Source organism: Pinus tabuliformis, chromosome 5_1 (genome assembly GCF_031772625.1).
Source record: "Pinus tabuliformis cultivar Carrire ecotype Pingquan chromosome 5_1, CPIR1, whole genome shotgun sequence".
NCBI lineage: Eukaryota > Viridiplantae > Streptophyta > Pinopsida > Pinales > Pinaceae > Pinus > Pinus tabuliformis.
Window position 1 is genome coordinate 95,866,961 of NC_142305.1, and position 27,068 is coordinate 95,894,028.

At 36.2% G+C, this 27,068-nt stretch overlaps 1 protein-coding gene across 1 annotated transcript; it reads left to right on the forward strand.

The window, feature by feature from the left end:
• Positions 1–6,872: 6,872 nt before the first annotated feature.
• On the forward strand, positions 6,873–18,434 carry LOC149163619 (formate dehydrogenase 1, mitochondrial-like). Its single transcript, XM_089430777.1, has 3 exons — positions 6,873–7,066; positions 16,245–16,454; positions 18,045–18,434. Exons 2-3 carry the CDS (start codon positions 16,287–16,289, stop codon positions 18,240–18,242), a joined length of 366 nt encoding a protein of 121 aa, XP_089286903.1. The 5' UTR covers positions 6,873–7,066; positions 16,245–16,286; the 3' UTR covers positions 18,243–18,434.
• Positions 18,435–27,068: the final 8,634 nt, after the last annotated feature.

The following is a 27,068-nucleotide window of genomic DNA, read 5'->3' on the forward strand; positions in this document are numbered from 1 at the left end:
ATCATTTTCATCTAGGTCATCATCAAAAACAATAATGGCATGAATGATGATGATGCATGATTACAACAATGTCGATAGAAATTACATTAATGATGATGATGGGGATGATAAAAATGACAATGACGATGATAATGGTGGTGATGATGATCATCACCGATCATCTGTCAAAAATAGAGTTGTTATTTCTCTTACGTATATCAATGTGTCCTAAACAACCCTTTTCTAGCACTGATCACATTTTTTGGGTTGATGATATTTCTTACAACATCTACAATTATGAACAATTGCAAACAATGTCCATAATGATGATGATGATGGCATGAATGGTGATTATGATGATAATGTAATGATGGCAATAACAATGACAAGGATGATGGTGATGATGATGACAATGATTATGATAATGAGAATGACCTTACAATCTTATGGATTCATGAACAATTACTAGTTTCAATACCATCTTCTGGATACGTATTACTATCATACTTTTTAAATTTTCCGTCTCTCTTGAGGTATCTTACTATAATGGTGTTGTCAACACTAGAAAGATATCTTGTTGTAATGGTGGTTCTAATGTTAGCACTAGCAAAGTTTAGTAGGGAGGATGCTACTACAAGAGGAATTCCTTCTAAGTGACTATGGCATTCAAAATGAGGCTTTATGGGCTGCTTGTTAACACATGTTCTCATGCTCATATAAAATTAATGTGAAAAGTTGCTTTAATTGGTTCCCATGCATAATTGACATTGATAATGGGGTGGTATAAAATTGTAATGGGCATATCCGTTAGTTAGTTATGATGGGTCAACAACATTGAAACCATCCAAGTGACATTTCACCTTGGAACAATCGTCGCTCGTGCGAAAACACGAAGTTTATGTAAATGAAAGTTGTGATTGTAGTGGAATTAAAACCATAGAGAAATATCAAAGAAGACGCTGCCTACCAGTTTTGAAAGACAACCAAGGCATTGAACAACTATTTGCGTTAGGATGTAGTGAGGGAATCGAAGGAAATTTGGCAGCCCTAAGTTGCCATTACTATTGCCAATCACACATTCAATAGTAACCATAAAAGGTAGCCACATATAAACAGAACCTCGAGGTGTTGACAGTCAGAATCTATTGTAATAGCTTTGACGTATATATAGTTTTGTGTTTAGATGAGAATGAAGTGGGCTTCATCGAGGGTTCGGCTCAATCCTCGTCCATTCCATGCAGTGGTGTTTAATTCGCCAAGCAAGAGAATATTATGTGAGTGTTCAGAGTTAAATCAACAGAAATCAAGGACGTGTGATTGTCAAATTATTGCTCCTCCCTTATGATTGAGTGCTTGATACGATGGTCATTATCCTTGGGTGATACTTTTATTCCCCATTTTCTATTGAAAAAGTAGCATTTTTCTGTTCGATTATGATAGGATTGGATGAACGCCGGTTTGGGTGGATGTAGACCCATGTTTTTTTGTGGTGATCTTCAAATGTCTTGAGGATAAGAAAAAAATCCTTGACCAAGGTCCATGGTTTTGGGGATGAGTTGGTCTTCTAGTGAAGCCATGGTTTCCCAACTTCAATCCTCTCACTATGTTGCCGATGACTACTCTAGTATGGGTAAGATTCCCAGTTTTCCCATTCACTTTACCCATCTAGATCTCTTAGAAAAAGTGGGAAATTTTATTGGAAGATTCGTCAAAGTAGACAGGGAAAGACTTTTGAAAGGCATTTTTACCTATGTTTGCATATGTGTTTAGGTAGATCCCAATGAAGTTTTGTGAGATAAAATTGAGCTCAAGTGGATGGGAATTGTGTATTCCCAACCCCTGGACTATGAAAATACAACTTTTCGATATAGGAATTACCAACAAGATAGACACCTTCAAACTGTCTGTCCCTTTCCAATAGGGGCTTCCTCCTTACAATCATCTAAGAACTCTAGCTGCAGTTGGAGGGATCTTAAGGAAAGAGAGGGATCCAAAATGTAACACCCCTCCCTTGTGTGTCAAACTTTGCAAACCTAAGCTGAGAAAAGCTAGGTATGATGTGTAATATAAAAAGTAAATACATTATTAATAAATTAATCACTTGGAAAAGTGAGACACCAAGAGATGAGATTCTTGCCAAATCACATTGGTGAATGGGAAAGGATAATTCTTTCATGGTAAAGCTTCTCGATTTAATTCTAGATAAGTTGGATGGATTGGAGATAAATATCCATTGAGAAAAACATAAAAGTTGTGCACGAGAGAAAGGAAATCTTCTATGAGGAAAATCCTCATGGGAGAGAAAGGTGAGCTTTTATGAGATAAGCCTACGCAAATGGATAAAAAGATCCATAAAAGCGAGACACCGCTAATGGAAACCATATCATGAAAGAAGGTATTAAATACCCATTGCATAGATCAATTGGAGGCGGTTGATCCATGGCAAGAACCTCGACTCGGTGGTGAACTGAAGAGTCATTTCTAGGTTGGGTAGCGGTGCTCTGTTTTCCAAGTGTCGTTCTCTCTTTTGATCTAGTTTGACTCACTTGCGTGGATTGTTTTGTATGTTGGTTTCTTACCCTCTATGTTATAAATTCCTAGCATATGAGAGAATTTGCTTGAGTTTTAAATGCACTGCATGTGGCATTAATGAGATGATTTTATGGATGCACATAAATGAAATTCTAATTACAGTCACAATATGTGGATCTTATGTAGAATTGGTGTTAACCTGTCTTTTGTTAAGATAGTGAATAGTCGTGCTTGAGCCGCTATGCAAATTTGTTAACTGTGGTTAAGGCTCGACTGTATAAAATATGGTACAAGTTATTTGTGCTATGCATCCAATGCTGCGCTTCTGATTAATTGTGCATAATCCCTAAGATACACATGTTAACGTGTCATGCAACTGTGGCAGACGGATTGTTGATTATGTATGATAAATGATTTTGTTTTGAAACGGTAGAGCCTATGGTTCGGGTTATCTAATATATGCATTATGCATTATAGGATGAATTGCATCCATTGAGGCATTCTAATTATTTATTCATATTGCATAAGATATATGTCGGTGGTACTTTCGGCCATGACAATAGGAATATGAACATGCTATATGGCAAAGCTAGTTATTGTAAATGGATGACCTGATCTCCATAAATGTTGGATTGAATCCTCAAAGGAGGGATACTCGAATGCGGGATATTGAATAATATTGATTGATTCCTCCTCTGTGATGTGATGTAGGCATGGGTAGAAGTGCTTGTGTTAGCTTTGTTATGAGGTAGTTGTATATGAACACGTGTGACAACCATTACATCTAAATTTATTACAAGCTAAAATTAGTAAAGGAAACCAATATGTTGCCTTTAATATTGTGGCTAGGAGGTGTCTACTGAAAGAGGACCCAAAGTTGATCATAATTCATGGAACAAGGTACCAATCAACCTTAAGCACAATGCAAGAATAGGATGAAAACCTTAAGCATGACCACCAACTCATCGAATGGCCTTGACGCTGCAATATGCAAGAAGAGGATGAAAAACATTGACTTTGAAAGCTTTTACAACCAGAGAACCTTAAAACCCCAACTCCCTCCTTAGGACAAGTGTATTTGAGTTTACCAAGAGTTGGCTTCCAACACACCCAACGCTCAATGCCAAACATGACATGGTACACTAAAACACAAAGACTGTAAAACCTTTCAACATATCGACAAAGTACACATTCTTCCTTGAAATACACATTCTAAGGAAACCCAAAAATGACTTCTCCTCATTTTGAGGATGGTACCTAAGTTAAATTGGATTGCATAGGGATTTCTTAACACAGCGTTCAAAATTATTACAACAATATACTCATTAATCACTAAATATGTCATTTGTAGGAATTGCAGTTAGGTGGGGAGAATAACACTCCTATCCATTTTTAAAGCTACACCCAATTAATAAGTTCTCCATGTGCCACAATAAATGCAATTTTTATGACTATAGTGACACATCCCTCGAGATTTCCTTCCACACCAACACTTTTATCCATGAACTAAAGAGTGACTATTTCATTATTATATTATACATACATGTTAATATAAGCATTAAAATTTGTATTCCTTTGTAAAAACTGCTAGTCCAAGAGATACATTTGATCACCTTGTCATGTATCCAATATCCAATGTTGACCCCTATATCCTTAGATCTAGAGTGAAGGTTTCATTTCTAATGTTGTGTTTGAGCTTAAATTCTAATTAAATATTTGGGTTAGCCAAGGCCATTACTTAACTTAATGGCTTTGCAATATACAATGTATCATATTTTTTTTAAGTTCAATTGGTGAGATATGTCTAGGGGATTGAACTTTCGATCACTTGGATACACAAGGGCTTGCCAACATGCTTTTTTCCAATTGTGCTACTACCCTCAGAAAATATACAATGTATCATATTAACATCCACTTAAACCAAATTGACTTTTGGGACACATGTCTCTTTGATGATGAAGGGAATCCAATTATGTGATGTCAAACACATTCCCTCACAAACACTCACAAAGACCCTACACTTTTTAGGGTTCGAACCTAGGTTGTCTGTTATGAAACCAACTCACAAAAAGATAGAAAAGATAGATCAACAACTTAGAAATCAGCCTCTTCGAGAGGGCAACCTCCTTTACATTACACAAAAGAACAATTATTGGATGATACAAATGACAAAGCCTCATTTCTATGTATAGGAGTCTAAGGGGTCACAATATAATCAAAGTCAACATAACAATAATAATATAAGGGCGCAAAAATAACAATAGTGGGCTTCTATGGGGCACAGTAATAACAATATGGGGACAATAAGGGCACAACAATAACAGTAAGGGCCACAATGACACTAGTAATGGGGGAATCACTAGTGTTATAGGGACCTAACATTGTCTATATGGAAACACTGTATAATTTTGAATTTATTTATTGTAGATTTGTACATAGATGGATATTCCTTTATTTGCATTTATCTTTTAGACTTCTTGCTTTCACCAATTGATTTAGAGCTTATGGAGTCTCAAGTAGCACCAATCCCCTTGCTTCTATTGGATTGAATAACATGATTTCTCTTTTGAAATCCATAATATCTCATTCACATGCTTCCTATTTCTCCCATAAGACTTTAGCACAGACTCCATGATCATGTTTGTGTCCCTCTTAATAACGCACTCCTTGGAAGGGGCCATAAAATCTTTTATTAGGACTAAACTTGGATGTCTCTTCTTTCTTGCCCTTTGATTCTTCATTCAACCATACCACCCATCAACTTGTTATTTTTCCATTTTTCTTATAATGACCTTTGTTGTTGGGAAGGTGCCTTTCAAGTATTTTGTCTTTGCATATAGATACACATAAAGTATCATTATTTTAATCTAATGGACGTGGTTGTTAAAATCACCACTATTTAATTAAATATGCATTGTTATACCTTTGCTCAAGTAAACTTCAATTCAAATTCTAACACATGTGTGTATACCCTTCCTTGCTTAGTTTGTATATTGTTGTAAGTCCCCAATATATTTATGTTGGCTTTTGAAAGATCATCTTATCCCAAAATAAGTAGGGGGGATGCAATATTCAAATCCGGCAGAGTGGGGTTGAAGAAATGGATATTGAAATTCAATTATAGAAACTATCTTTTGAGAAAAGGTTAGTTTTGCCCCAAAAAGAAAGTCCCTCCTTTGAGACCTTGCCATAACTTCCATAGTTGTGAAATTTTACAATAATAGAACCTCTAGAGTAGAGGTTTACCATATACTTAGAACTTAGGTTGGAATTGATTTGATTCTTGAACTCTTTAGATGATGACTACAGATCATTAAATACATAGTTTGAAGCGTTTGCTTGTAGTTATTAATGAACTTGTTAACCATCCATAGATGAATACTTCCCTTGCACATGTGCTTGATTTTGTCAATAATGAAATAATCCTACTATGTTTTTGGTATATTCGACAAGACTACATCTTTAAAATAAAGAAGATTCAATTCTTAATGCTTTGCATTCCTGTAAGAGGGAGGGACAATCAAAGTCACGCAGGAGGAGGTATTCCCTTTGTTTAGCGAAACTCTACAGAGATAAAGCACTAAATGGAAGATTAACCCCTTGTTTATGTGATAATTAGGGAATATATATCTATTCTCTCAAAGATTAGTCTTATATATTCAAAAAGAATTTCTCATTTATTCTAAATAACACTTAACACTGTTTATAGAATAATTTCTCACCATTACAATCACAATAATCATTTTTCAAGGCAAAAACTACATCAAAACTTTTTGAATATGCAAGTAGATAATCTCCACAAATGAAGATGAAAACATATTTTGACCATGTTTAAAGTGGATTAAAATATAATAATAAAAGACACAACAAAAATCTTGATACAATAATAGCTCAAATAATTATCTTTAACAAAAATCTATTAAAAATTACTATAAAATTATAAAATGAAATTAACATTAATAAATAATCAATTAATTTATATAAAATCCCAATTTAATAATGAATAGTTACTTAATTCTTTAAGTTCCACTTCAAAGAAAGCATTGACACATCAGCTAAAGAAGGGTGCATTATTGTTTTGGAGTAAGAGAAGGGTGCATTATTGTTTCGGAGTTCTATGTCGGTCGCATCAATATTTTATTTGATGTGCCCAATTATTTTTCCAAAGTAAAACTATTATTCAGCTTAAATAATAGAATGTATAATATTTCAAATTCTATAAAATGTATAATATTTCAAATTCTTTGAAAATCCGTTTTACTGAAACACAAATATATGGCCGTCGATAACATGATCGGACGGTAGATATTCTATCTCGCCTTTAAATTCAAATCCTCTTGGTAGTTTGGCGCCATTGCGCGTATCCCTCTCAACGAGCTCAGTAGCTTGCATATGAACAATCATGGTTTGAAATCGCATAAACATTGCCCCAGATCATGGTTTGCAATCTCATAAACATTGCCCCAGAATCGATCCACGAGCCACCAGATCTCTCTCTGCACGACTTCCAACAGTTCATCTGCGTTTCTTCGTGGTCAAAACGATTTCAGAAAAGGTATTTTTCTGCAAGAGAGTGCTTGAATTGCAAAGCGCCATTATTTTCTTGTCGCCGTCATGAATCCTCTACGCCTTGTCTTAATGAAATTATTTAGAGTTCTTGATTGGAAAAATTTGCCATATTTCAACTTTCTGGAAATATTTCATTAAATAAACTACCGTATTATCTAAAATAAATCTGAAGAAAGAGGCCGTGCTCAAAACAATGTTTTAAGCATCAAATTTCTAGTTCAGTTATTCTGAGCTTTCAATGGAAAATTTTGACTCTATTTTGGCTTACAGGAAAGATTTCATAAACTAACGCTCTCTATAAATGGACTAGACAAGGTTGTGCTCAAAATTTTGTTTAAAAAATGGCAGAGTTTGGGAAGAAGTTCTTTAAGTTAATGGATCAGCATTCAGATGCATTTCGAGTGGTTTTATTGAATGATTTCTGTCTCAGTTCCGCACATTTAAAAGTTTTGGAGAATGGGAATTGATAATTCTGGTATTTGATGGTGTTCTATTCAAATTACACAGAAGAAGATAGAAATCTAGGGCTTTTAGAGGCTAAGCGTACACAATGGCAAATATTTACAGGTTTTCGTGAGATTTTTCAGACAGGCAAATAGGATAGAAAATTAGCGATTTCACTAAGCCAAGAAAGCTAATGCTTAGTCAAATTAACAACTTCCCATTGCTTACAATTTCATAAGTCTGACGGGCTGTCCTCCGATGCTCACACAAAGGGTTCTTCTAGACATGCTTCTCAAAGACCCCTTTTAAACCATATAGTACAAGGTGCATGACAACACACAACTTCAAGGCAACACGCTACTTCTGTGAGGTAACAACTATAAAGGAACTTTGATACAACACATCACACTTTAGGTTGCCAAACGATTTCGGCACAGGTGTATGGATCACATTCAGTTCAGCCCCTTTACTAAGTCTCGGCCCTCTCTGTTTACATTTCATTAAAGTACTTGTGGTCCGGGGATTTTAGGCTTTCATGCAATTTCTGATGTCACTTAAAAAGCTTTCACATCATGATAAGTAAGGAGGCCATTCCATCCTTGTCTTATGAATAGAAACCACTCAACAAAGTTCTGTAAATGAAATTGAAGAAAATAGATTTCTTTCCTTGTGGCCTCATTCCTTTAGGCTACTGTTGTCCTTCAAACACCAGTCATTCAAATTCCATTCTTGAGACTTGCTGCTAGCAACTTCATTGTATTCACAAGCACTCAATCTTATCACAACAAAATATTTCACTGGGGCTTGTTCTCTCAAAATTTTCTCAGACACTTCAAAGGCTGCTCTTTCACCAAGGTTCTGGTCAAGGATCAGATTGTAAAATAGGTGTCTTCAAGTGGTGATCTCGATGGCCATTCTTCACCAAAGCTCTGATACCATGTTGATTTCCTAGTGTTAATTAGACGAGCCCAATTTTCTGCAATTGATAATTACGTTCAATGATATATGATATTACTTTAGCACATTCCAGACTATCATTAAACAATAACACTTCAAAAAATTCAACAGTAAATGCAATAGAAACAGTAAATATCACAGTAGAATAGCCATGCACAGGAGAGACTAAAGTTTTGCCCTGGCAAACCCAAACTTGGGAGAAAACCCAGCAATTTTTCTAGGAGAAATTGTTCAGTTCAGCAGAAGGTACAATTTGATATTTTAAGTCAAAGTTGATCAACCCAGACCAAAAATCTGGCACAGGTCAAACCTGGTCAAACAAGCCAAAATTTGGTCTTCTGCAGCAACAGATCAGTTTGATCAAACTGCCCTGAAAACTCAATCAAACTTCCCAGAAAAAGCTCGGTCAAAATGACCAGAAAAAGGTGGTCAAACTCAACTCAAAACATAGAATTCAATGCAGGTCAAAGTTCCTTCCTGCAGTCAAACTTTGGCCCTGCACCTCTACAATCAACTGCAGTTGACTGTGGCCTTGTTCTGCGGTCAAACTGTTGTCAACTTGGCCTATGTTCTGTAGTCAAACTGTGGTCAACTTGGCCTCTGTTTTGCGATGAAACTGCTGTCAACTCGGCCTCTGTTCTGTGGTCAAACTGCGTTCAACTTGGCCTCTTTTCTGTGGGAAAACTGTGGTCAACTCGGTCTCTTTTCTGTGGACAAACTGCGGTCAACTCGGCCTCTTTTCTGCAGTCAAACCAGCCAAGAAACTCGGTCAAACAGCGACATAACACACTCGGTCAATGCTGGTCAATATGCAACTTCTATACTTGGGCAACCTTAGAGATCCTCCTTAACTTGCACATTTGAACAGAAGAATAGATGATGTTGAGTGATCTGAATTTTTCAAATGTTGGAGGTCGAATTTTTGTTTATAGTAGTCAAAAGAGGTGGGTTTTGACCAAGGGTCACACCCATTCACATGATGGGACTGACTTGAAAAAACTTAATTTATTTAATTTCCTTTTAATGAGCTGAATTTATTAGCTAGAGAATACTTCCCGCATCTACCCAAAAATCAACACTGGTCACAATTGTTGTATGTGTTATTCATAGTCTAATTTGCCATTTGCAAGACATTTCTTTGGGAATTTTCTGCAGTCAATTCTACATGACAATCTGTGATACTTGTTCAATGCAGCTCACTTGAAAAATCTCAAAAAAGTATCTTGATTTAGTTATGTTAGAAACCCAGTGACCTGGGAATTACAGCGAATTTGGATCGGCATAAAGGATGCTTTTTAATCAAACCTTGTTTTATTAATTTTCATACAAACATGTTACCTGTTGAAGAATTAAGTTTTGATGGTTCCAATATGGATTTGCAAAGCAAAAAATGGACCTGAAATGGATCCCTCATTGGATCCATTTGTATCTGTTTTTGCTATGCAGATCCATACCAAAAATGGATATGGGTTAGTGTTGGTACTGGTGCTTTAGTGGGTAGACAGGTCAGTTCAAATTTGCTGGGGACATAACCACGTTCCCTGATGGAATTAGGGGTTTCAACTTTTCCCTACTAAAAAGAACAAAAAAAATAATTAAAGATAAAATAATTGAATGGGTTGAAAACCTGAGGGCGACCCTCGTGCTTAAATTTTTGTGTTCAAGAGTTTTATTGCAAAACAAAAATTTCACCTATTTCCTATAGGTTTTCCAGATTTTAACCTTGTGAATTTTCAGCCTTAGGGCTGTTATGGAACATAGAAAACAGTGGTGGTAGCGGACAAAATTTCAGTACTTAAGAAACTCAATCATCAAAACAATCCAAGAGAAAAGATACCGAAGTGTTCCTAAAAGGTTTAGCCCTGAAGGGCAACCTTATCATGCATAAACCAGATCTGGAAATACTTATGGCCGTAAATACAGCAGCAAAACAACCCTTATCTTCTTCAGTTACAGTGTTAAATCACTTAACATAATCACCCTTAACTTATTTCAAATCAGCAAGACATATATATATATATATATATATATATGGTTGGAAAGCTTATTCCAAGATTTTTGTAACATTATATGGCACTCCCCCTAACTTCTTTTGGTTAAAGAGATGATTTTTTTCAATATTATAGTCTGCCAAGTTAGCCTAGCCAGTGGGCAAGTCAGCCTTGCTTTTGGTGGTCAAACACACTATATATAGGTGTTATGTGTAGGGACCTAGGACTTACTCGCTCAAGCCAATTCAGGTTTGTCTAAGCAAGCAAAGGAGTAATTCTAAGGTTCATACCTCATGAACCAAGTGAAGCATAGTTGGAGAGTTTTCTTGTGGGAAGGGTTTTTGGCACTCTTTGTGAATGTTTTTGGTCCTAGTTAGAAGGTGAGTTGCAACGCTGTTCCAAAGGCCGAGTTTTAGCCCTGTTGAAGGCCGAACTTCAATGTTGTTGAGGCTGAGTTTCAGGTTTGTTCTGGTGGCCAAATTTCGATGTTTGAAGGTTGAGCTTAGGCCTAATTTGAACTTTGAAGGCCAAGTCTTGTAGTTTTGATGGGAAAATTCAGGGTTTGTTTGAGGGTTCAATATAGGGTTTATGTGTGGATGAAGTGCAGAAACCCAGGGAACTTACCCAAAGGTGGGCATGCAGCCTTGTACTTATCTTTACGGCTTGTGGAACTTATTGGCAAGATACCTCTTCTTGATCCAACTGTCTGATGTGAATGCCATCCTTGAGAATAGGCAATGATATGGTAATGGAGGTGTAGTTTATATGGAAGTTTTCTTTCAAGATTCAAGGGACACATGACAAGAGTGCTCGTTCTTGTCCTATTTAGGTCAAGATAATACTATATAGAATGTTCAAGGTAAATTTTTACTGTGAGTAGGGGCAATATGGCAATATCCAGCTGCTTGAAATCTCGCTGACCCCAACAAATTGAGGTGACCAATATGCCAGCTGAAGAAATATACAACAACCCAAATGGTAACTTGCTGGTTGCATACGATCAGAGTCTCATTTCTGGCCCTAACTAAATCAAGGCAAAAGCTATGTAGCAAGCTTCCTTACTAGTCCCATGAGATTGAGGAACAAGATACATTCAAACAAACATTGTAGTAGTAAGGTTTCTTGAATAAATCTCTACCTACACATTCCTTTTGCAAGTGTGTAGTTGGTTATACCAGCTTATCATATAAGGGTCAAGGGAAAATTGCAGAATGTGCAACGTGCAGTATCTGGCTAGTTGCACTAATAAGAAAAACCATAACCAACAACATCATCTTCTTATCTATGAAAGTGAGATGGTTGGCAGGGGCAAGTTGAGAGTTGATGTAGCTTTAATCCTCAGCAAGAGAAAGAATAATTTTACTCCATTTGACATATCATGACCCCTCTTTGTTTTCCCAAGGCAATCTGGTTCATAATCCAATTAATTGCAAGCTTCACATGTTGGCTAAATAAAATGCTGTCATCTATGCATAGGTATATCCCTTGGCAATTGGCACTTGAGCTCTCATTTTACACAATTGATGCATGTATGTATGTATGATTGTATGCATGTGTGTATGGATTGTATGCATGTATGTATGCATAGTACATATCCATAGATACATGTATACAATCCATACATACATGTATACAATCCATACATACATACATACATACAATGTATGCATGTATGGATAAATTTTGTTTAAAAAATGGCAGAGTTTGGGAAGAAGTTCTTTAAGTTAATGGATCAGCATTCAGATGCATTTCGAGTGGTTTGATTGAATGATTTCTGTCTCAGTTCCGCACATTTAAAAGTTTTGGAGAATGGGAATTGATAATTCTGGTATTTGATGGTGTTCTATTCAAATTACACAGAAGAAGATAGAAAGCTAGGGCTTTTAGAGGCTAAGCGTACACAATGGCACAATATTTACAGGTTTTTGTGAGATTTTTAAGACAGGCAAATAGGATAGAAAATTAGGGATTTCACTAAGCCAAGAAAGCTAATGCTACATTCTTTACAAATTTACTTCAGAGTTTTGAGACTGAACATTTTTTATGCTTTTAGACCCACTGCTTTATGTAATTGGATTTATAAGATAATGGCTAAGGTTTTGTCTGTGAGATTAAAATCACTACTTTCTAACTTCATCTAACCAGAATAGTTTGTCAAATCTATGACACAATTGTTTCAGCACAAGAGGGCCTCTACACTATTCAAGTCAACAAAGTTCCAGCAATGGTGATCTGTCCAGAAAAGCACTTTTGAATGTGTTTGTCCACTTTCCATAAGGACAAGAGTCCCAATCCCTATGGGTGGACTGTGGAGTTCTACCTGGGATTTGTTGAAGTGTTGGGAGACAACTTACTTCAGGTAGTGGAAGAAATGAGAAGCTTTAGTAAGGCTCCCTGGCTCCTTCATCTGAACCTCTATTGCACTCATTCCAAAGGTGGATCAACCTAAGTCTTTTTATGCTTTTAGACCCACTTCTTTGTCTAATTGTATTTATAAGATAATGGCTAAGGTTTTGGCTGTCAGATTGAAAGCACTACTTCGTAAGTTCATATAACAGAACCGCTTGGTTCTCTAGAGGATCGTCAGATCCATGAAGCAATTGTTTCAGCACAAGAGGGCCTCCATATTATTCAAGTCAAAAATGTTACAATAATGGTGATCAAGTTGAACCTCTCCAAGGCTTATAAAGGGTGTCTTGGCTCTTTCTGATACTTCTTTTTATCCATATTAGTTTCAACTTACCACTGGTAAATTAGATTATGGGATGTGTAATTTAAGCTTCTTATGCATTTTTTATAAATGGTTCAGCCTCTAATTTCTTAAGACCCTCAAGAGGGTTAAAACTTAAAACAAGGTTGTACCTTGTCTCCTTATTTATTTCTTCTAGTTGTTGAAGGACTAAGTAGGTCCATCCTAGAAGCAAAAAAAAAAAAAAAAAACAAGATACATTCAAGGGATTAGCAGCGAATCTTGTAAAGAAGATCATGGCATTGCATAGAACCAATTATTCCCCTGTCCTTGCAACATATCCCTGTGGTTATCCTATTAAAAACCCAGGCCCTAGCAGCAGAAGAAGTGTGTGCCTCATTTAGGCCTTCCTCTCCCATTGGTCGCCCTAGATCCTCACCCCACTTGATTAGGACAAGCAATTCTTCCTCTTTAGATTTACTTTAGATAGAAAAGATACAGAGATAATACAAACAAGAATAGTATGATTAGTCTTCTTATTAGTTTAGTATCACTTGGAATAAAGAATAACTCCTTTGTTTATATTATCTAATCAGTAACTCGCAAAGGCATCAGAATAATAATTAGGAGTTATTGGTTTCTTTTTGTAGTATATGTGGTTGTAGTAATCTATTACAAGTAGGGAAATCTTGGACAAAGAAAGTATGTTTTGGATTACATACAGTTTAGTCTTGACTCCTGAAAAAAGATAGCGGAATGTCTTTGTTAGTAGGAGATTAGGAACTAACAATATGACCGAGACTTAAATTCCTTTTACTGTTTTACTCTTGAGGGATTAAGCTCCTTAGACTTCATAGGCAACAAGAACTACAAATTACATACATTGGAATCATCATCCTTCTTTTTATTATTGGTATTAATGGAATGCTTAAGACATGAGCTTTGAAAAGATGAACAATGCTTTATTTATATATGGGTCTTTGAGAAGAGGACGAGTTGATTTAAAAGGATATTAAAGTAAGTTCAAGAAACTCTTTAGAATACTTTATAGTAAAGATCCATTTATAGTTTATATAGATACAAGCAACTGGAAAACCAACTCACTATGACACCCTTCACCTTCGTTTTTAGAGGACTTTTATACCACTTTTTCTCACCCTGGAACCAGCAGCCCACAACAAAGAGGAGATATCAGATTCCAGATCCTTATGATATATATGGCATTGTCACATTCACCCCCAAGAAGCTACAAACAATAAAGTGAGATTTATCTTTTAGTTTGTAGTATTATTAGCAGATCAGATCAGGTTGGTCACTACACTCCTCTCTTCTTGTTTCTCCTCCAGAGCCTTGGTTTATATTTGGGTCTTGTTGTGAGAAACGTATGAAGGTGGAAGTATGAAGATCCTTGGATATTGCAGAAGTTGGATCTAGGATATGTTGGATTAGGATTTAGAAAGTACATAGAGAATAGAATAAGAATTAAGATTGTACAAATTAACATATAGAAAGTCGTGTCCTTTGATAACAAGGAGAAGGAACAGAGTCGTGTCTTTTGATAGTGCATGGGTATTGATAAAATGTGATGGAATGCATTTTTGATGAGATGCTTGACCATAAGATACTCAGAACCTTATGACTGTTTGGCTTGAACAAACGCTGGACTTGGAATTTGCTCAGAAATGAATTCACTGTATTATATATTTACACTTGTAGTTTTGTTGTAATAGCTACAGGCCTATGAGCTTAAACCCTGAACATACATATGCAAATATGTGTGTAATTAAGGTGAAAAACCTGTATACCTTTCAATACCAGGGCAGTGAACATAGCCCAAAACTTGTAATGACAACCTTGCTGAATTAGTTACAGGAAAGGTACGTGTGCTTCCAACTATACCTAAACATATATATGTGGCATGGGAGTGATGGGATATTGTTCCTTGGCTGCCTTAGTTTCTGTATGTTAAGTGATCTGGACTCTAGAGTATTAAGACTCCTCCAATCATTATTTAAATCATGGAGGTGATGTCAAGTAGATCTGAGTGAGATTCTCTAAATTGGATCTGCTCATCTAGCTGACTGTTCTATTAATTATTCTTGAACACCTGAGGATGTGCATTCTAATTGATAGAAATAATACCTTGTCAATTTTGAAAGATAGTCTCCCAGCCAGGCCTGCTTCTACTTTGGTTTTGGGTGAGGATATAGGTAACCTACCGGTGCCAAGAGGGCTGAAATCAGGAAAAGTGACAATACATCTTACCTGGATTATCATATTGATATTTACTGTGACTAGATTGATTCATTATCCTTTTGGCTGTACTTACCCATGGGTTTTATTTTGCTCTTATTACATTCCTGAAAGATTTGCGGAAGATCTCAAAGCGCTCTTCTTTGTTTAATCCATCTGTAATGATTGTTTTCCAAAATATGCTTGCAAAAATATGCTTGAGCTATTTTGACATATTTAATGTTAATTTTAAGATATAGGAATGGTATTGGGTTTTTCCCTCATGGTACAGAAATGGAAAGAAGATGAAGTGGACAACAATAATTAGAATTATTCTTAGAAATTAGTTAATGGTTGGTATTGAAATAAAAATAGTTATTGTTTTAAAAAATGTCATTTTATAATAAATTAATAACAATGAAATAAGAACTCTCTTGTTTATATTCAGCCTGTAGGCTATTCAATTCCATATCATTCCATTATTATTTACAACTCATTTAATTGTCAATCTCACGCTATGATATTGGCTTTATCCCCAATCCAACATGTACTGCATATTTACCTTGATATTCACTTGTGTTATTGTATGTTTTTGCAATTTCTTGGAAAGCTTTAATGCATTTGGTCTTTTATCGACTCCTTTGTAATGGTGAGATTGTACTGTGTAATAACTGTTCTCCTGTAGCTTTCGTATTTTGGATATGGGGCATTATATCTCGAGAAACACAGATAGACTAACACTCTCTTTATTTTCCTATAAATAAAACAGAGAGTTACTTTTAAACGCATTTTATTTATATTGGATATATTTTTTAATTCCATTGATTTGTTTGTATCATCATTGGTTGAAGATCAACGAAAGTAATGTGGTGTCCGTGGCAGAAGATGAGCTAATGCGCATTCTCATATTGATGCGAAACTTTGTGCCTGGATATAAGAAAATTGTTGAGGGTGATTGGAAAGTGGCAGCAATTTCTTACAGGTCATATGATCTAGAAGGGAAAACTATTGGTTCTATTGGTGCAGGGCGTATTGGCAAAGAACTACTTAAGCGTTTGAAGGTATTCATTCTTAGGATCTAGTACTACTTCATGATGTTGCAAACTTCTTTTCAAAAGTCAGTGCTCCATAATTCTTACGCATGCATGTTGTTTGTTTCAAAATTTCAATCTAATAATAATAAACATTACATGATGTTGAATTGAATTGCGTTCCTTTGTACAACCCTTCAATTGTAAGCTTCTTTACCACGACCGTCTTTCTATTGGACCCGAATTGGAAAAGGAAACTGGAGCAACATTGGAGACAAATCTTGACGAAATGCTACCTAAATGTGATGTACTTGTCATTAATATGCCTCTTTCTGACAAAACTAGGTGCGCCTTATCACAATTTCATAAATAATCTCTCCCATTATTCACTCAAACATCAATAACACCTATATATTTTGTACAACTTGTGAACAAAAACCTAATTATTGTTTCTCTTGCCCTTTCCTTTTGGTTACAGTAGGGGAATGTTTAACAAGGAAGGTGTTCTCCACCAAGCCTAGCTTTTCTCTCAGAATCTTAACATCCCCTTTGCAAAGTGTTTCATTAGAATGACAACAACCCGCATTTAAAGCATTTCTCCACCCATCCTAATTAGAAATACAATTTTGGGTTCTCTACTAATTTTCTCCACACCCATTTAATCTAACAATGGACATAGAGCATGTATATTTATACTTGTGTGTTGGAAATACCATTTTATACTTTAATGTTTATTATTTTTGTTTTATTATTATTACTTGAATTTCTTCTTAACAAGTGGTTGTGTTTCTTTTGGTTTTAGTGAAAGTACGGGCTCCAATGTTGGCTCTCTTATTATGGAGTATAATTCATCTTTGAGAAATTTTCAATTATTAAAGTAGGTTAGTCAATTGCTTAAAATATTAAATTTATTTCAAAAAGTTTTTGTTACTTTATAGGTTAGACACTGGCTTGAAATATTAAACTTATTTCAAAATGTTTTTGTTACTTTATAGATAAGGCGTAGATTTCTTGGCTCTATGATGAAAATAATGAAGGGAAAATACATGTTAATATGTTACTTGGCTCTTTGACTGAAAAATACACGGTGAGAGAAAAATGTATATTATGCTAATTGAGGAATGTTTTTCACTTGTCGAACTTATAGTATTGAATTTAACACACTAACACTTTACAACAATGAACTAACAATATTCATGATGAAAATAGCAATATGGAAGATTTATCTGCATAATGAAAAAGGCAATATGGAAGATTCCGATCACGTTCCAAGGCATTTCTTAAAATGTGGATGTGACAAAAGGTTGTTATGGAAGTTGTTGTTTGTATATGGAAAATTTCTTGATCGTTGTGTATAATCCTAATGTTGATAGATATGTCTACTAAATGCTTCCAGTTAATGGGGCATTGATTTGAGCATTCAATATATTTTTATTCTTTATCAAAGTATTCTTTTGTTGTAATTGTATTTTTCAATTTATGCCTTACGGCGTTTCCTTTGCAACATCTGGTGCAAATGCTAGTATATCTTACCTCATTTTATGGTTAACATTGTATAACAAAAACATGCGTTGTGTTATGTAATTAATACTAACATGTAATATTGATTTTTTTTGTCAGAATGCTATAGGTAATGATTGCCAAGACGATGATCCAAATTATGTTCAACATATATCAGGAGATGATGAGGATGAGGATGAGGATGATGGTGGTGAAGGGGGAGATGATGATGATAGTTGCGGTGTTGGTGATGATGTGGATCAGAGTAATGAGGATGGTCAAGATGATCATGAGGATGATCTTGGTGGTGGTAGCTAGGCATGCACATGCATTGTTTTTTATGAAGAAATCATTGTGTAGAATGACATTGTTATGTTTAGATGGGTGTTGTGAATTTACCCTATATCAATGAGACATTTTGATTTTGTAATCATACGATGAGTTTGGTTTATGTATGTTGTTAATTTATCGTAGAATAACGATACTCATGAAATATTTTGATTTGTTAATCATATTTGAATTTTACTTGTTTTGATTAAAAATAATACTGATTTTATTAGTATTATGTTGCTATTTTATACATGTTTTGAAAATTGTTAATGACACATTGTTATTTTTTTGGATGGATGTTGTCAATTTCTCTTAAATTTCTTTACAAATGATTTTGAATTGTGATATCTGCTTTAATGATATTTAGAAACTATCATATATTTCACTATGAATCTATAAAGGGGGTCATATATGTAAAGAAAAATATACTCTATATAAGAAGTCAAATGCGGATGTAACCATGGATGCAAAATTGAAAGTAAAATTGGATGTTAAACTAGGAATTAATACAAAATGCAAACAATTGACATACAAAGTGTTTTAAATTAGAAGTGAAAAATTGTGCAATAGTTGACACAAAGAAGGGAAAAAAACATGGCATACAAAAGGATATCAAATTGGGCAAAAACAAGGACACATAAATGGGCACCAAATTAGATGCAAAAAAGGACAACAACTAGATGTAAAATAAGATGCAAAGTTGAGCATTAAAAAGAAGCAAAAAACGTTACAAATTAATATGCCAAATGATGATGCAAATAATGGTGTAAATTTGGGATGCAAACTTGGGTGCAAAAAAGGAAAAAAAAAAAAAGATGTAAGAAAAGACATAAAACAAGATGCAAAATGGGGCTTAAAAAAGGTGAAACCAAGGATGCCATATTGGATGTAAAAAATGATTCCTAATCACATGCAAATTTAGGCTCGAACTCAGACACAAAATTATATGCAAATGTGGACACAAAATGAGGCAAAAAAAGATGCAAATTTGGATGGTGAAAACGATGTAAAACTAGACACCAAAAAAATGTAAAATTGGATGAAAAAGTCGGTGTAAATAATGGTGCAACATTGGACACAAGTAGACACAAAAAAATGGTGCAAAAAGGGGCATAAAATAGCTTAAAATAGGATGCAAAACTTGGTGCAAAAACAAATACAGAAGTAGACGTAAAAAATGGCTCTAAATTGAATGTACCATTAGACACAAAATAAGATGCAAAGGTGGACACAACACATGACTCAACATAAGATGCAAATATAAATGCAAATTTGGATGCTCAAAATGATGTAACATTAGATGCAAGAGATGGTGTTAAAAATGATGCAAAATTGGATGAAACAAATGACGCAAAATATGGTGCAAAATGAGATGGGAAAAATGGAGACAAATCAAACGTAAATGTGGATGTAAAAAATGGTCCAAAAAAAGATGCACAAATGGGCACAAAAATGGATGAAAAATTTGGTGCTAAATCAAATTCAACACATGGTGCAAAGATAGGCACCAAAGCTGGTGCAAAAATAGAAGCAAAAACTAGTGTAAGACTAGATACAAAACCTGGCGTAAGACTAGATGCAAAAACTGACACAAAATGGATGCATAAAAAGACGTTAAATTGGATTCAAAATATAGTGTAAACTTGATGCAAATGATGGTGCAAAAATGGAAGCAAACAATGACACAAAATAGGAAGCAAAAGAGAATGAAAAATAGATGCAAAAAATGACACAAAACTAGAAGCAAAACCTGTCATAAAATAAGATGCAAATCTTGGTTCAAAATTTGACGCAAAAAATGATGCATAGTTTGGTGTAAAAAATGATGCAAAATCTAGCGTGAAAAAGGATGCAAAATCAGGCGCAAAAAAGGACGCTTTAAAAATTGTACAATAGAGCCAGATTTAGCGCCAGGTTGCTCATCAGAATTACAAAAAAAATGCACTAAAATCTGGCACTAAATCTGGCGCAAATCGCTGGTTTTGTTGTAGTGTTCCTTTCTTGAAATATACAGCAGCAACATGATCCTCCTAGCTACATACTCCCTGAGATGATGATATTGGATGTCGATGTGCTTGGACCTATCATGAAATACTGGATTCTCAAAGAGTTTGATACAACTCTGAGTATCAAAATAAATCACAGTTGGATCCATCCTCTGATCAAACAAACCAACTAGGATTTTCTGCATCCAGATGGTCTCACATGTTGCCTGACTTGCAACCATGTATTCAGCCTCTACCCGAGCTAAGTTCAACTGACCTCTATTTCCTGTTGTACTAAGAAACTATCGCTGACCCAAGGTTGAAAATCCCTCCTGATGATCTCTTCTGATTTGATGGATTCCCTTCCCAATCTGCATCAGTGAAACCCTGTAGCTTCACTCCCTCTATTATTTTGTACCATAATCCATACTAAGATGTGCCTCTAAGGTATCTCAATACATGCTTTACCACCTTCCAAAACATCTCGATAGGCTGAACCATCGCTTGACTCAACTCGTTCACCGCATAGTACAAATTTGGTCATGTGTTCACTAAGTACATCAGTGAACCCACAAGATTCCTATACACAGTGGCCTCCACTACTTCTCCTGAAGTAGCATCCTCCTTCCTCTAGTTACCAGGTAGAGGATTCTGATGGGCTTGCACTTCTACATGTGGAATCTCCTGAGTATCTCGTTGGTATACTTGCCATGAGACACAAACAACTCCCAATCCTTCTGCCACACTTCCATGCCAAGGAAGTAACGCATGAGACCCACGTCTTTCATCTCGAATTATCTTGCATGGTCCTCCTTGAAAGACATGATCAACTGATCATCACCAATGAATATGATATCATCAACATAAAGAAAGATGATCAACAACTTACCTTGCACCACGATGTTGTACAGCTTCGCATCTACTTCACTCTTTATGAAGCCCAACCTGGTGAAGTATTTTTCTATCCTAGTGTACCAAGCATGAGGTGCTTACTTCATCCCGTACAACTCTCTCTCCAGTCAGCACACATGCGACTCATGATCGAAGGTATCAAAACCTTCCATCTGCTCTTTGTACACCTCTTCCTCAATCTCACCATTGAGGAATGCAGTCTTCACATCCGTCTAATGGATCTTCCAACCCATTTGTGTTGATAGTGCCAACATAGATTTGATACATGAGTACCTTGCAACATGTGAAAAAGTCTCATCATAGTCAATCCCTCGACCTGTGAAAAGCCACGGGCAAAAATTATGCCTTATGCTCGTCCACACTACCATTAGCAGCTTTCTTTACCTTGTAATGCTAATGGGAACTCACAACTAACTTGTTCTCTGGTGTTGGAACCATGTCCCAAACACTGTTACAAACTATGGAGTCATACTCCTCCACCATAGCGTCAACCTAAATCGGCTACTGCATTGCTTCCTCAAAGGAGGATGGCTCAGCCTCAACACATTCCCCAGCAATGGCCATGTATCCAACGTACCTCTCAGGTGACCTCCTCTGTCTGCACTGAGAAAATGGTGCTCCCACATTATCTCTCGCATCCTACAATAATCCATCAGCTTCTCTTGTGCACTTCCGTCCATCTCTAGAAGACTCTATTTGAGTGGATGTCTCCATTCCTGGAACCTCTACGTGCAGCTGCTCTACATTAGTATGAGGCTCCTCCTCCTTAGGAACCAATAGTTTCTTAACAACCTGTAGTTGGAGCGCCCTCTCAAGGGAAACTTGCATCAACTTTTGCTCATCAAACTTGAGATTTCTGTGAACCACTATCCTCCGACTGGTAGGAAAGTACACCCGATAGTTGTGAGGTGTATCAGTGTACCCCAAAAGTATCCCCAACTCTGTTGTCAACTCAAGCTTCTCCCATGCATCCTTTGTAACATGGCAATATCCCGATGAGCCAAAGATGTTGAAGTGACCCACATTTGGTCTCTTACTGGAGAAGGCTTCCTCTAATGTCTTCATCCCAAGTATGCGATGTGGGCTTCTATTCTGCAAATAGACAGTTGTGTTGAATGCCTCAGCCCACAAGTGAAGTGGTAGGCCTTGGTAATGCAACATTTCCTAAGCTGCCCCTACAATACTTCTGTTCTTCCTCTCGGCCACCCCATTCTGTTGTGGGTTATGAGGTGCTATCAACTCTCATTTAATTCCTTATGCTACACAAAAGTCCTTAAAATTTTGAGAGACATATTATCCACCATTGTCGCTTCTCAAGGCCTTGATCTTCTTCCCTGACTCTTTCTCAACCAAAGCTTTGAACTCACAAAACTTTGAGAAGGTTTGGTCCTTCTTCTACATGAAATAAATCCAACATTTATGAGAAAAATCATCAATGAGAATCACATAATACCTTTGCTTTTATGTGGATGCAATCGAGAATGGTCCACACACATCAGTATGAACTCGAGCTAAGATAGCCTTTGCTCGATTGTATCAATCATGAAAGGAAGATCTGGTGTACTTTCCCAAGGTACAACCTTTACATGTGTCAACTTGCTCAAGTTTACCTTTGGGAAGTCCTGTAGATATCTGTTACATTATCTTCAAAGCCCCATGATGCAAATGGCCCTACTGCCTGTGCCATAACTTGCCAATGTCTTGGCTTTGCACCAATTTTTCTTTCGTACTCAATGTTGCACAATCATCTACCTCTAGTTTATAAATATTCTGAAAATGAATCCTTATCCTCTTGGTCTGACGCATGGCTATGTGTCTTAGGAACACATTTCCTTTACTGAAGACAACATCGTAGCCTTTGTCCTCCAACATCGTGACCGACACCAAGTCTTTTTTCAGTCCACGCACATACTTCACATCTATCAATGTGATAGGAACTCGATGCTCCCTCTGAAAATTAATCGTGCCCACTCCTTAAACATTATACTTTCCATCATCACCAATCTTTATGCGTATCTTGAGGTCTTTCTCCTCCAAGGTACTGAATAAACTTTTATCGTAGTTCATGTGGAATGAGGCTCCACTATCAATATACTAGACACAACCCATCATCGATTGACACCATGCATGCGATAAGGGTAAAGTCTGTGGAGTGATAAAAAGGTGTCTTTTTAACTCCTAATTACCTTCACATTAATTATCAACCAAGGGACGACTTTTTATTTCAAGAGTGTACTCAGTCTGAGGCGGCTATTTACTGAAGAGTAATGTTTTGCAGTATAGTGCTCAAAATCCAAAAGTAAATGAAAGCTGGAAATAAAATCTACTTACAACAAAGCACTTTAAGACTTAAATCATGCATTCGAAAAAATAAGCAATGTATTAGTCAAGGGTCCAGTAGCAATAACTCATCCCTTTGGAAACTGATGTAACCAAAAGTAATCAAGGAACAGATCATCAATCTGGGGACTAGATAGCCAATGCCCACTATAGTTTCAGATCGTTCTTCACACCAAAGAAAAGATAATGCAAATAACAGGAAATGGAATGGCAGATAAGAAATGGAACAACAATTAAGAAATGGAATAGCAAGAAAATGAAATGTTCTTAAACTAAATCATTCACTCAAACAACCATCAATCGAGGATACAGTAGCAATAATTCATTCCTCTGGATATTGATGCAATTGAAATCAAACCAGAACAAGACAATCAATCTGGGAACGAGGAAGCAATAACCAATGTTCTCTACAGTTGGCAGTCATGCTTTAAAGCAATCAAAAGGAAATCGAAATTGAGCTAAAGCTGCCTTTGAAAGTAAGTTAGGAAAACTCTTTAAAAGCAAACTCTTGCAATTAATCAACCAAACTGAACAACAAAGTAAATGGACAGAAAACTTATAATTAAAGGAATTAAACAATGAATCATACTTAACAAATCTGAACAGCAAACTTTGATTAGTGGAATCGAATAACCAAGAATCTGAAATGAACAACGAAGCTTTACATTTGAAATGAACAACATAACAATATAAGTTGAAAAGGATAGTAATCTCTATTATGATGGAAAATAACAGCCACGCGATTCAATCTCAACTCGTGCAATAAAACAATTCCATAAAATATTCTAACAGCACACTATAAAAACATGAAACTATAAAATAATGAAATTCAAAAGAATAGGAAATAAATCAAACCATCACACAGTAGCAATTGTAAAGATATGATACACAGTAGCAGCGTACTCCACCAGAGGCTGGGCCCTTAGCCGCCAGCGGATGCTGTTGGGCTACCTCAAATGAAATGAATGAACAACAACTCCCAAATCATGTATTAATCATTAAATGGTAAAATCATTACAACAGCAGTAGCTTTGAGACTCACAGCCTAAAACAATCCTTTCTTCCTCCTATCCTATCATGAATTCTTAATTCTAAATCCTCAATTCCATCATTTTTCCATCATTCGAATCCCCCCAAATCATCCCCATCTCTGTTATAGACATTTTTGTTCCCTACAACTCCAGGCATGAAATTTCCATAAACAAAGGGCTCCTAACTACCTAAAAGTGTTGTTCTAACCCCTAAAGGAACAAGGTCAACAGATTACAGCTTCTCCCAGAAGTTCTCCACTAGAAACTGCTCAGAATAAGTCAAAACAGGATCATTTCAGCTGCTCCACTGGCTAGGTGCATTGCATTGCACCTAAATACACTGTGAGGATGCGTTGCATTTCAAAAATCCCTTCTGTGGGGTGCGATGGGCGAGAAATGACAAATGGCAGTGTCATTCCGCGAGGTGGAGAGACAATGGAAGCTTCCGGAATCTTCTCCTGAGACACTTGCCTCACTGAATTCGACCAAGGATGAGTAAGAGGCCTTCAGTCTCCAAGTGGAAGCAAGAACTGACAGAGAGAAGACACTAATCAAATCACAAGCTGACTCATCCTCCTTACACATATCTATATATGGATCCCTCATCTCAGAGATCCAGAGGCTGGAATTTTGCATATTGTAAGGAATTGCTGTTGGTTTTTTAAGACAAACATCAGAGTATTGGGTGATCTATGCTTTGTTTGAGCTGAAGAGGGGCTTCTTTGCTAGGAGATTGATGCTGGGTAAGGAGCCACCGGTTGTAACTCCTCCTGGATCTTTTCTTGTTTATCAATAAAAGCTATTTGAGTTTTTCATCCATGCTTTTGTATCATTGATGCTTGTTACATTTGTATGGTTAACTTAAATCTGATCCTAAGTTGTTTATGAATATAGATCCATGTCTTTGTATAGTGTTCTTCTTCTGTGATCTTACAGGTACTTTGTGAAGTTGGGCAAGTAAGGGAGCAGGTAGCTGGAGACTGTCAAAGAAGAGAGGGATTGGATCAAAGGATTAGCACAAGACACAAGTTGGTTCTTTCTATTCCTCTCTATCTATAGTTCATAAAGGAAATACAAAAGTAGTTTTCACTATTTGTTTCTAAGGCAGCTATCACGCCTTAGTGGGATAGAGCAGTTCTAAATAGACACTTTTCCCTGTAACAAAATGGCGACTCCGCTGGGGAGCTAATTAGTTTGTTTGTGTATCATTCTTTTTTTTTGTTTCATAAACTTATAAGTAGCATTCGAACTGCATTTGCCATAACAAATGCAAAGTAGACATCTACTGCTTCAGTCCATTCACTAGATCTATTTATGATTTGAACAGCTGATTCACAAACTATTTGATTGCCCTTGTGATAGCTCTTAGATCCTCCTTAGATCTACCCCTGATTGTTGAATCACTGATTTCTTTTACTCGGCCAAAAACCAAATACTGAACTGCAAACTGCGACTCAGAACCCGGATAGATTCTCATTTCTGGCCCAGCATAGGCACTGTTAAGAGATCCTGAATTTCAGCACACTTCCTGAAAGGGCAACCTGTGCTGCATTTAAGATTCTCTGTGTTACAGGTGCGCTGATCAGACTAGCCCTGTGCAGCTGTGGTTCTTGTGCTTCATTCTTTCCAGTTCTATCTCTGAATTTTGCTACCTGTGATCAGTATATGTCTGTTCGAAACCCCTTTTCCTTGCTGTTATTCCACCTCCTTTGTACAAAAGAACTATAGATGTTTTTGTGTGTTTGTTGAGTCATTTACATCTCTCCTTAGCAAAAGTAGCATAATCGTACTGTCGTCCGTTGATTTGAATCTGTCGTAAGTGTCGATTTCAATCGTTGGAAAGAGTTTGATTGCTGTTGACGGTTGATTATCCTATTACTATTGCTTTTGGTCTAGATTTGTGATTTTCTAGTGTCAAAAATGAGTATTCATTTCAAAATCGTAAGGTGTCGTAATCATCTCTATTTTTGATTTCGAAAAGAAGCTTGTTTATGTTTGTCGCTTGAAAAGAAATTCAGATTTATGCATCAACTTTCTTTTTAGCATCCATATACTAAGAAAGTTGAAAACAAATACATGCGTGTTCATTTACATATAGACAGTCTGTTTGGCTTGATTTAGGAAAGTGCATTTATAGTGTGCTCTTTGCTTTTTGTGAAAAGATTGTGTCTTTCTTTTCCTCTAGTAGCTAGGATTTTCATTGCACAAAAGAGATAAAAGTTTGTTTATCATCTTTAGATTGCATTTTAGGAATTTACATCTACATCTCGTGGTGAATCCAAAAGGAAAACTTCATAAGCAAGATCAACTTAAAATAAATTCAATGAATCTAACAACGCTTTGGAACTTAACGCACAACATTTAAAGGTCTAGGCTAGAGACGTATTCCGGCGTCGTAATGCCTGGTAACTGTTGTCCTCACTGATGGTTGGGTGATTCCTCCACTTTGAGAAAATAAGTGCCAGTACGGACTTGTGCTCCCACGTACAGTCGAGTATATTTTGGGAGACCCCTATAGGCTTAAATCCTTTATCCTTAAGAAGCCG